The sequence below is a fragment of the Hemicordylus capensis genome, chromosome 6 (assembly GCF_027244095.1).
Source record: "Hemicordylus capensis ecotype Gifberg chromosome 6, rHemCap1.1.pri, whole genome shotgun sequence".
NCBI classification, from domain to species: domain Eukaryota; kingdom Metazoa; phylum Chordata; class Lepidosauria; order Squamata; family Cordylidae; genus Hemicordylus; species Hemicordylus capensis.
The window spans coordinates 62,674,251-62,686,519 of NC_069662.1; the positions used below are offsets into that span (position 1 = coordinate 62,674,251).

A 12,269-nucleotide genomic window follows, 5' to 3' on the forward strand; every position below is an offset into this window, starting at 1 on the left:
TGGCATCCAGAACATTAAAAATGCTTATTGGAGTGAAATTGTCTCCCCTAATTTTTAAGGATGAATATCCTTCTGATTAGATGCACCTAATTACTGAAAAGCTAAAATCATTTGGGTTGTCAATGGAATGTCTTAGCACTAAGGTGATCCTTAAGCAGTGTATTATTGATACAGAACACCAGACAGACTTCAACCAGCAGGCACCAAGCTTTGCAATACTTGGAGCTATCTAGCCCTTGCAAAAACCAGCTAAATACCTGTATGATCTGATATATTCAGCACACAGAAAAGTCCTGACATTGGCTCGGTTGGAATTGCTGCCTTCTGCAGTACTAGAGGGTAGGTTTAGGAGAATTCCCTATTGGGAGACTCTGTCCTTGTAGAAATGGAGATATTGAGATAGTTTGATTTGAGACAAGTGTTTCTGTATTGTTCCTTCTATTGTGAGCTGCATTCCAAATATATTGCTCCTCTCATTCTTAGATACCCTGATAATTCAGATGAATTTTATATAAACTTATTTCTTTCTGATAAATACACCAATATCTCACACACGGTAGCCAAATTTTGTACAGTTGTGATTAAGATCCGCATATGGTGTATCAGAAACAGTCAATTTTAATTGTGTCCCCCCCCTTTCCCCATCTTCTTTGTAATTCTTTTTTATCCTATAGTATTTTATCTCAATTTTTATGTAATAGATTCCACTTGTGTATTGATATTTACCTTTAAGCTTCCTTTCATTTGATCTAGATTGTATATTTGATCAAATATTGCAATAAAATTGAACTGAACTGAATAATATCAAAATCCAGTGCTTCCCAACACAGGAACATAGGAAGCTGCCATATACTGAGTCAGACCATTGGTCTATCTAGCTCAGTATTGTCTTCACAGACTGGCAGCGGCTTCTCCAAGGTTGCAGGCAGGAATCTCTCTCAGCCCTATCTTGGAGAAGCCAGGGAGGGAACTTGAAACCTTCCGCTCTTCCTAGAGCGGCTTCATCCCCTGAGGGGAATATCTTGCAGTGCTCACACATCAAGTCTCCCATTCAGATGCAACCAGGGCAGACCCTGCTTAGCTATGGGGACAAGTCATGCTTGCTACCACAAGACCAGCTCTCCACATTGCTGGATAGTTGCTTAATAAATAAAACAAAGGACTCTGGCTGTTTCTGAGATGTTCCTTTCCTCTCTGCTTCGAAGCCACTCAGTGCAATTTAACGCAATAAATCTTATGGAGGAGTAAGTGCCACCTTCCTTGCTGGAGGGAGAGGAAGGGAAATAAATGCAGCCAGTCAGCAAGCGCTGAGTGGAAATGAGTTCTGGAGAGCTTGCTCAGGCTCTCCGGAGCCCGGGCCATGCCCCCTTTGTGTGTGATATCAGGTGCACATGCACGTGGCCCAGGCTCCGGAGAGCCCATGCAAGCTCTCCAGAGCTCATTTCCAGCCAGCGCTTGCTGGCTGGGTGCCAGGGCCAGATTAAGCTAGTGTGGGGCCTGTAGCATCCTCTATAATAAAATGCTAAAGTGTGATCCTGTGCCTCTGCACCTGTGTCTTTCTCAGCTGTTCTGGGCATGCGCAGAGCGCATGCCCAGAACGTCCGAGAAAGATACGGCCGCAGAGACACGGCGGCCATGTTGCCTCTCCGCGGAAAGGCCAGAGGCGGCCACAGGGAGGGCAGAGGCAGGGGCGGTGGTTACAGCCCGGCCGCAGGGGTAGGAGAGCTGGCAGCACCGAAAAGAACAGGGGCGGTGGCGGGTCCGGACGGCCCGCAGGAAGGCCAGAGGCGGGGGCAGCGGGTCCAGCCCGGACGCGGGGATAAGAGAGGCGGCGGGGGGTCTGGCCCGCCCGCCGAAAAGAACAGGGGCAGCGGCGGCGGTGGGTCCGGACCAGCTGCAAGGAGAGCAGAGGCGGCAGCGACGGGTCCTGACCGGCCGCAGAGAAGGGAAAGACGGCGGGGGCGGGCAGCACTCTTGGAACTCTCCCCTACTAGCACCCGTTATTTCAATGGGCTTAAAAACGCTAGTATGTTATAAAGTGGCCCTAGATTTGAAAAAATGAACATAAATATTAAAACATAAATTATTTACTTGCATAGTAAAGTAATTCAATTTTTTCATTTGCTATATTTTGGAGCATGGGAGACCAAGCCACAAACTCACACTTACTACAACAACAGTGAACATGTATGTACCGTTTTTCAATCAAAATTCTCAAAGTGGTTTACATAGAAAAATAAAGTGTGGATAGATAATTCTATGTCTCCAAAGGGATCACACTCTAGAAAGAAAAATGTGGTAGGCACCAGCAACAGCCACTGGACAAATGCTGTGTTGGGCCTTCTCTTAAAAGGCACATTTAGCAGAAAAGGGATATTTTCTCTAACATGGACCAAATAAATCAGGTAAAGTTTTAATGTTAATTCCCAGTTGGAAGCTGGGCATGTGGGGCCCTCGAAAACACGGGGCCCGTAGCAAATGCTACATTTGCTACTACATTAATCTGCCATAGCTGAGTGTGTTTATTTCCCTTCCTCTCCCTCCAGTGAGGGAGAGAAAGGGAAATAAATACACCCAGCCAGCAAATGCTGGCTAGAAATGCGATTGGAATCCTGAGGCAGGCCCTCAGGTGACTCCCTTTGCACATGATGTCATGTTTTATTTATTTTTTATTAAAACATTTATACCGCCCTTCCAAAAGGCTCAGGGCAGTTTACATTAAAACACCATTAAAATCAATTAATAATTAAAACAAAAATTATAAAGCATAAAAATAATTAATTAAAAACATTGTAAAACAACAATTAAAGAAGAATTTAAAAACAAGTTTTTAAAAGCTGAGAAAGCCTGGTTGAAGAGATGTGTTCTTTGTGTTGCAGAGAGGTGTTTTTTGAAAAATGCCAGAGATGGGGAGGATTGTATCTCAGCAGGGAGCACATCCACAATCTCGGGGCAGCAGCCGAGAAGGCCCGTCTCTGTGCAGCCACCAAACGAGTTGGTGGCAACTGGAGACGGACCTCCTCAAGTGACCTCAATGGGCGGTGGAGCTCATAGCAGAGAAGATGCTTTCTTAAATACCCAGGGCCTAAGCCATTTAGGGCTTTATAAGTTATAACTATTTTGCCCGGAAAACTATTGGCAGCCAGTGTAACTCCAACAACAACGTTCACGGGAGGTGTGGAATATGGGCTGCTGTTCCCCTAGCTATGCCACTGAGTGAACATACACTGTTTGTCATGTAATCCCAGTGCAAGGACAGGGGCATTTGCAGAAGCACATTGGTGCTTAACCTTTGTCCCTGCACACTTATTCTCCTCCATAGCTCTTCTCCCCCAGACTTTATTTCCTTCAAGCTGGCTTTATTTCTAGTCTCCAAACAGGCTGGAGGGGAGGGACTGAAGAGGAGAATTGATAAGCAAAGCAAGAATTAAGCAGTTCTTAATCCATCATATTATGCTGCCTTCTGCATTACTGTTAACCAGCACATATGCATTTAGGAACCATAGTTGCTGAGTTCTGTTAGCAGAATTAACAAATCAGCCAGTCACAGAGCTCTGAGTTTCTTTAGAGTACTTTACTGCTATAAACAGCAGCAAACAATACTGTGCAATGTGCTGCTGCGGAGTTAAGAGAACCAGGACGACAAGAAGTTATAAAGAGACAGGGAATCACGTGAGCAGAAGCCAAGAACAAGCATAGGAAATAATCCCAGCTAAAATGATGACTTCAACCAAAAAACAGTACAGTACTAGATGCTCCACCTACTGCTTGGAGGAGCTTTTTATGTTCCTGACTCCTATACAGTACAAAGGATTTTAATACTGACATGCCATTGCTTTCCCAATAAATTCCACTCTAAGGAAGGCTGGAATAAAACCAAACACGATATAAGTGCCAAGTAAAATTACTTATTATTGTATTCTCTGACATTTCACATGCGTTTCAGAGCCAGAGATCCCAGACGTTGGACAACTAGCTTTGGGGCCCGCTTAAGGCCTCCAACAATGAAAAGGAATATTTTGCAGATCATCATCCATGAGCATTATTCTAATAATGTCATGCAACATGACTATGACATTGCTGTTGTGGAGATTTCACCCCCTGTGGAGTTTACAGCTGCGGTGCATCCCGTCTGCCTTCCAGAGGCTACACAGACCTTTCCGGAAAACACCACCTGCTACGTTACAGGGTGGGGTGCTCTGAGAGATGATGGTCAGTAATTATTTATTCAGCATGTAGGCTTTTGAAGAGCAGTCACAATAGATTCTTCATCCGTGGCAGGACAGTCACTGGGTAACATGTTCTTCATCGGCCCCTTACCCTCCTGCTTGCCTCCTCATGTGGGGTGGCTCCAAAAGGGGAGGCAAGGGCAGCAAACATCCCCCCCACAAAAAATAGTTGCCCCACCCCTAATTGCCACCTTTTCATCTAGCTTGCTCACATGTGCAGCCCCACCAGTGCAGTGCCCACAGATAACTGGCAGCTCTCCTCCCAATATAGGGAGGGAGAGCTGGTCTTGTGGTAGCAAGCATGACTTGTCCCCTTAGCTAAGCAGAGTCTGCCCTGGTTGCATATGAATGAGAGTCTAGATGTGTGAGCACTATAAGGTATTCCCCTTAGGTGATGGAGCCGCTCTGGTAAGAGCATCTAGGTTCCAAGTCCTTCCCTGGCATCTCCAAGATAGGGCTGAGAGAGATTCCTACCTGCAACCATGGAGAAGCCGCTGCCAGTCTCTGAAGACAATACTGAGCTAGATGGACCTATGGTCAGACTCAGTATATGGCAGCTTCCTATGTTTCTATGTGTGTGTTAGAGGGGGTGGGGGTCGGGGAATCAGCTCCTCCTTCTGTCTGCTCACTCACCCTTTCCCTCTGGACAGTGCAGTGGTTAGGATTAGGTTCAGCAGATCAGATCCCAATATTACCCAGAGGGAAAGTGAGGGTGAGAGAACAGAGATAACTCATCCTTGGAAATGACAGTTGAAATGATTACTTGCTTTGTTTTGGGAACTGCCTGGGCTGGAGCTGAGAGCCTCAAGTCCTGCGGGCAGCCTCCCCTTGTGGTGAGTTGCCAGAACAGCAGCCTGGAGTAAAAGGTTCTCAGGCTCTGGACTGGCTCCGCTCATGCAGACTGGCAACTGGATTCCTTTGAACGGGGGGTGGGGGGGACTATAATGGGCTTCCTCTTTGGGGTGGCCTGAACAACAGGGTCCCATTAGCTCTGGTATGTATGTTTCTGTGACTTGATTCCTCAGTTCTGGCTATGGCTTTGATTCCTGGGCTGACTTCTTGGTCCTGACTCCTGGCTTGACTCCCTGGTTCTAGCTTCAGTCTGCCATTCCTTGGTCCTGACTCCTGGCTTTGATTCCTCAGTCCTGGCTTCTGATTCCTGACTCTCCTACAACTGTTGCCCACAGCCCAACCCTGGCAAGCAGGCAGGTGAGGGTGTTGTGCCTGCCTGCTGTGTGAGTCTGGGTAGCAACGTGAGGAGGAGGTGTTGCTGCTGCCACTGTAGGTGGTAGCATAGCAAAGGGGAGGGGATGGCATGCATCCAAGGAGACTCAAACCTCCCAGGGAGTACTCCATTGGCAACTGTGAATGCTGCTTCACAGCAGCAGTATGTCAATAGTTGCTCAGTGGGCCTCTCCAAGGTCCTGAGGTTCAGCTGCTGTCCCTGATGATTCTAAAGACAACACTGGCCTTGACCAATGGTGTGAGCTCAGCTTCGTAACTTGCATTAAAAACACCTATACCAGCCTTCAGTCTTGCCCAACACCTTGTAAATAAGATAGCTATCTGCCTTTAAAAAAAAAAAAGAAAGAAAATGTGGACACACACACTCATACATTTTTAGCCTACTTTCTGAATGGAAGAAGGCTTATGAGAACACTGTATTTGTGTGTTCTCAACTTTTGCACTTAAGGTCCAATACCAACCAAATTCAAAACACATGGGATGGAGGCCCTGGGGACCCCAATGAGAGCCCCCCATCCACCATGTTGATGCTGGCTACTCAAAGTATAGGCAATTTACTTGTAACCAAGCTAGCTTGGATGGGTTTTAGGGGATGTAAAACAAACCCATGGAGAACAAGTATAGCAATGGTTACTAGACTTGATGGCTATCTCCAGGTTCAGAGGCAGCATGCCTCTGAATACCAGTTGTAGGGGAACAATGATGGAAGAGGGGCATGTCTTCGCCTCCTGCTTATGAACTTCCCAGAGGCACCTGGTGGACCACTGTGGGAAACTGGATATGGTACTAGATAGGCCTTGGGCCTGATTCAGCAGGGCTCTTCTATTTTCTAACTATGTACTAACAGTCAGATGCAAACCAAATTCACAGCATTTGGAAGAGGGTCCTAGGTAAGAGTCTCCATGTTAAAAGAAGCGGAAACTAGGCTTTATTAGTTCAACTTAGAATTAGGTTTTATTTTAAATTTGCAAAACTAATGTGGATAATGAGAGAGGTATGTTGGTGGTGATACAGGCACTAGCCAATAATGGCCCTTCAGTTAGTTTTTTTCTCCATTCAAGCTGAGCCATTTCCAAAAACCAGGTTTTCCAGAGCTTGCCTCAGGGGAAAAAGATGCTGTTCCTTTATAGAGAAATATCCTTTATTTCTGTATCTATTGCTTTACAGTGAAGATGCTATCAAATTGTTTCCTCCACTTTAAAATGTTACATCCATCTTCATCCTCAGGAATACAAGGCCTTTTCACATCTTTTTTGTGCATATGAATCTCCTAGCTCACAGTAAGGGTTAATTATTATTTATTTGTTTAGTTATTAGATTTTTATACTGCCTCACCCAGATGGCTCTATGCGGTTCACAAATATAAAAACAGATAAACAAATTAAAATTAGTTTAAAATCATTTCAGTAATCACTAAAGGCCTGGGTGCTTTCCAGATTAGCCGTTCAACAGCAGCAAAATGCTTCTGTTTGGGCAAATCACTTTCAAAACGTAAACAGCAGGGGGAGCAGTCTCATGAAAACTAACAACCAAAAAAACCAGCAACTTTTTTACCCTGGATTTATTTATTTATTTATTTAGTGCATTTTTATACCACCCTAACCCAAGGTCTCAGGGCAGTTATATGACATCATAGCACTATATCACAGCTATTAAATTTGAAACAAGGCATTGGAAATATGAACAGCACCTTGCTGTCTGTGTAGGGACTGTGGTATAAAAACACATGAAGTGTGGAAGCACACTTCTGTCAGGAAGTTGCTCATCCGACATCTGGGTCACGGTCTCTGTCAGGGCTGCTGGAAGTTCAGGAGTCCTCTCCAGTCTGCAAAGAAACACAAGGGAGCAATTTGCTACCAGTATCAAGTTCAAACTGCCTCTCCCAGAACCTGGGTTACTCACCAGCTTCCATGTGTCCAGAGCCCCAAAAGGTGCAAGGTGTCCCCAAGGGAAGTAATGTGGCTGGGCATGGCTGTCTGGTCTCGGTCAGGAAACAGGGTTCAATCAGGAAAACCTGGGTCTCCAGCAGCCAACACAAAGCTGGAATTCCATGGAGTCTAAGGCTTGGGCTGATGCACACTCAAAACAACATCTTCCAGCAGCATTTTGCTAGCTTGCTGGGTGATTTATAGGGCTTGGCTAATGGATCTCCTCCCCCAGCCAGCTGTCAGAGATTCAGTGTTTTTTCTGGCTTGTTAAGGAGGCATTTGCTCTTTCTGAGCATCTGCAGCTGCTGCAGGCACCTAGCTTGTCTTTTTTCTTGGGGGGTGATTGACTGTGCCCCTTCCAGCTCGGGGTCTGTTTCACATCCCCTCTCTTATGCTTCCGACAGCCCCTCTGGAGCTAAAGCTTCATCTTGGCCTGTCTCAGCTGCCTCCTGCAGCCCGACAGTTGAACTCTCCCCTGCGGATGCCTCTGCCCCTGATGGAGGGTTGCCAACATCCTGTTCGTCCTTGCTATCCGAGGACGAGGGCATGATAACTTCAGAGATACGCTGTGACCCCATTGCAGGGTGTAATCTGGAAAGCGCCCAGGCTAAAAAGATATGTTTTTAGGGCTCTTTTTAAAAAGGTCTCTAATTATCTGGTTAGCTGGAAGTTTCCCCAAAGCAAGTGGCAAGTTCATCATTACTCAGAAATATGCATTGAGATTGAAGACTTCTCATAAATAAGCATCTTTGGACACTGATGACAAAATAACCAAGGGGACAATTCAGTGGGAGTCATCTTGTATAAACCCATTAAAAGGATTATACAAGCTGCCTGACACCTTCCACTCGACCCCTGCTTGTGGGGCAGATGCTCATCTTGGCACTCATCTTGGGAAGCTGTAGCCCTTCCCACAATTGGATCCAACCTAGTGTTCATCATAAGAAACTTGACAGCTTACTTCCAAGCAGCTTTGTTTGTGGGGAAGCCACTTAGTCTCTACTGATCATCAAGGAGGTGAAGGAGTTTCCATAGGAATACATTTGCATTCAGGATGGTGCCCAGCTTGGTGTTTATGCCTGCAGTTTGGGCATCTTTGTCAGAGCCCGACCAGAGGTGCTGATATCCAAATCTAGGCCTGCAGTGACTGTTGTCCAACTAGGAACTCTGAGTCTTTTGCAGGGAAGTAGAAACATGAACTGGACATGGGGTGGGGGCTTGAAATGGAGCCTGAAATTCAGCAGGCTGAAGTTCTGCTTAACTGCTCTGTTGACTAGACAAAGAAGGTCTGGTTCCTACTATTATACTAAGCCTGGCCAATCCAGAGACTTCATACTGACTGCCAGTTGCTCACCTGAGTGTCTGCAGAGGACTCTGAGATCTGAGCTCTCTGAGGTTTCTAGCCCAGTTTTACAAACCCAATGCCTCATTGGAGGAAAGATGTTGTGCAAGCATTAGTGACCTGAGTAGTGTGCTTTTGTGAATGAATGGGTGTTGTGTATGTGTGGTATTGTGAGGAGTATGTGATGTGTTTGTGTGTATTGCACTATAGCATTTCCTTGGAATTTCACAGGCTTTGCTTGTTTTATAATACTATTATTATTATTAATTATTATTATTATTATTATATTTTAAAATCAGGTCCTAGTGTCAGTGAACTGCGTGAAACAAAAGTGAAAATTATAGGCAACGCGATCTGCAATAGAAGGGAAGTGTACAATGGAGTCATCACATCCGGGATGTTGTGTGCTGGATACCTGGAAGGAGGAAGTGATGCTTGCCAAGTAGGTCTAATAACAGAAAACAGGGCAGAATGAGCACCAAACATGAGGGGACTAATGATGTCTCTCCAGGTTTTGGCAGCATTATCTCTGAGGCAATTGCCAGCCTGACACACCAGCCTGCCAACCTGACACCCTTGTTGTTCTGAAATAGGCAGAAATTACTCTTAACTACTCTCTAGAACAGTGGTCCTTAGCATGGGGTCTCCCAGATGTTGATGAAGTACAACTCCCAGCATGCCCAGTCACAATGCTGGGAGCTGTAGTTCAGCAACATCTGGTGGGCCACTGCTCTAGAGCAGGGGTTCTCAACCTTGGGTCACCAGGTGTTGGTGGACTTCAACTCCCATAATCCCCAGCCATAACCAAAGGCTTGATTACCTTGAGCCGCCACACTTCACACAGACTTCTGGAGCCCTTGACGATAAGCCAAGGATAGTATTCCTAGGGATGTGCACGTGCACAATCCGCATTCCGTGCACTGGTTCGAATATGAACCAGTTCGTGGTTTGGTGAACAGGTTTGTTCCAATTCGGCCAACCCATGAACTGGTTCAGCGGTTCAAGTGTGGCACTAGGGGTGTGTGTGGGGGGGCACCTTTAAAAGTGAGTAGTACAGGTCCTTACCTGTGTGCCCACCACTCCATGCAGCTTCCTGCTGCTGAGACGCTCTACCTAGCGACCCACATGTGCCTCTGGCACGCACATGGGCTCCATGACATGATGCTGACCATGCAAATTCTCAGAGGCCATCCTTGCCACATCCCCCACCAGTGCTGCACTCAAACCGCTGAACCAGTTTGTGGGTCAGCCGAACCAGAATGGTGAACCACAGATCGGTTCATATTCAAACCAGTGCGTGAACCGCAGTTCGTGCACATCCCTAGTATGTCTGCCTCCCTTTCCCAAAGTTGTGAGAGCATGGGAAGGCAATATAGAAATGAGTGAGTGAGTGAGAGAGATCCCCTCTTTTCTTTTTAAAGAGCAAAATAGGACTGTGAAACCAGATCAATCAACAGAGGAATTCAGTTACAGCTGTAGGATATAGAAAATTCATTTTCTGAATTTCTGTACTATATTCATTAGAAGTGAATTGATAGGAAAATGTTGCTGATCCCTTAGTTTATTTTGCCTTTTATTTTCCTGTCCATATTACATGCTGCAGTTCTGTGCAAACAAAGGATATGAATGGACATAGCATTCACTTTCCAGTGAATTTCAGCTTTCATTTTCTTAAAAAACACACACCAAACAACAACTTTCTAGTCTTTACATTTGCTAAAATATGCCTAGAAATATTGGTAATCTCTGATGAAATCCCATAACTCAGATGATTTAACCATGACATTGGGTGGGCAACACACAAGCTTTTCTAGGCGTTTTCCAGGTTACCTGCTGAACAGTGGTAGTTTACTTCAGCTTGGCAACATTGTTTTGAAATCGTAAACGGAGTTTGTTGCACACAACCAACAGCAGGGGGAGCAGTCTTTTCTAGCTTGATTGAAGCTTTTGCATCGGGAAAATACAGCTATCAACAGTGTTGTAGCACAGTATAGCAAAAATAAAACCCGAAAGAAGGCATCAGAAATGTGAACGGCACCTTGCTGACAGCACAGGGACTGCGATGTAGAAACACAGGTAGTGCGGAGGGACACTTAATGGATACGTAGTGCCATTGTTTTAGTGTCCATTCTGGAAAGTGCCCTGGCATCACTGTTCAATCCACCTCCAGAGAGTGAGCTGAGAAGATTGTCAGTGGTTTCCATAGCTCCTTGTGCTTACCTCTAGCAAAAATAGTGTAAATTATCTGAAATAACAGATTTTGAAAATTTGCTTAATTTTTATAATTGAAACCAGCTGCAGGTTAGCTTTGATAGAACAGCCTGGCCTACCATGTTGTGTTTCTGTAGATTTAAAATGCCTTTCCCTTCTCCTAGGGTGACTCTGGCGGCCCACTGGTTGCTTCCATTGGGAAACAAATATGGTACCTCATTGGCATAGTGAGCTGGGGAGACGAATGTGCTAAGCCAAACAAGCCGGGAGTCTACACACGAGTGACCTTCTATCGAGACTGGATTTATGCCCATACTGGGGTCTGAAAATACAGGAAGGATTAACTTCTCAGGCGATATAGGAGCCTGGAACTCCCAAGACATTTGGACTATAGAGATTTTTAAATATATGTATAGTTCTGTACCTTTGATCAGTAGTGGTTCCAGAGCTGGCGTTGGTGTGTCTGCTGGAGACATCGACACAATCCTTGCCAAGCTATGCCACATCCATCAGCCTTGTTTTGTTTGCAGTACAAGAAGAATAGACTGAGGCCCTTCAATTGCAATCAAGCAGCAACACATTTTTGATTCTAGTTCTTGAAGACTCCAGCCCTTAAAACAATTGCACTAATGGGGACCTGGATGATTACAGTAGATCTCCTGCTTTCATAACAGTTTTGAGAATCTGGCAGACAGTATTTTATAGTGTAAGCAAAGTATTTCATTCAAAGGAAATTACTGCACATTGCCTGCCATGGACTGGGAGCATTCTTAACTTATTACCACCATCTTTCAAGACCAAATACAGTCATCATTATCCCTGCCATGATCTTGGGGTGGTGGGTGGATGGGCCAAAAGCCATCAGTGGTCACCCTTAACTGGTGAACGGTGGAGAAGGTCAAGACATGCAGCAGACTGTGAACACACTTTTGTGATGGTGTGTTACTTGGCAGAGGCACAGTTATTTTACTTTCCTTCTGATCCTCTGGCCTTGCACCTGAAACGTCCTCCATAAGTCACAAAACATTTTGGGAGTCTGTCTTTCACGTGGTGTGGTATGGCTGTGAAAATCAAAGGTATCAGGGTGCATTTGCTGACCTTGCTGCATAACTTAAGAATGTCTAGGCTTGGTGGGACTATAGAGTCAGACTATAGAGTCTGAGCCCTGAAAGTTAATGTCATCAACTGTTGGTGCCAGCCTTATGCAAGAATGGGTTTGATGGGACAGGCTGTGCTTATTAACACCTAAGCGCATTTACACATATGGGGCTTAAATCAGTAATTGCTTCCATCAAGTTTGTGGGTGAATGTAAA

At 45.4% G+C, this 12,269-nt stretch overlaps 1 protein-coding gene across 1 annotated transcript in view; it reads left to right on the top strand.

Annotated features, from left to right (window-relative positions):
* The window catches only part of LOC128331338 (transmembrane protease serine 11C-like), a 33,815-nt gene extending 21,841 nt beyond the window's left edge, over window positions 1-11,974 (top strand). Inside the window, exons 7-9 of the mRNA XM_053264680.1 lie at window positions 3,947-4,212; window positions 9,044-9,186; window positions 11,120-11,974. Of these exons, the coding sequence (XP_053120655.1) occupies window positions 3,947-4,212; window positions 9,044-9,186; window positions 11,120-11,281 (571 nt within the window). The 3' untranslated portion in view covers window positions 11,282-11,974. The remainder of the gene's footprint in view (window positions 1-3,946; window positions 4,213-9,043; window positions 9,187-11,119) is intronic.
* The last annotated feature ends 295 nt before the right edge of the window (window positions 11,975-12,269 follow it).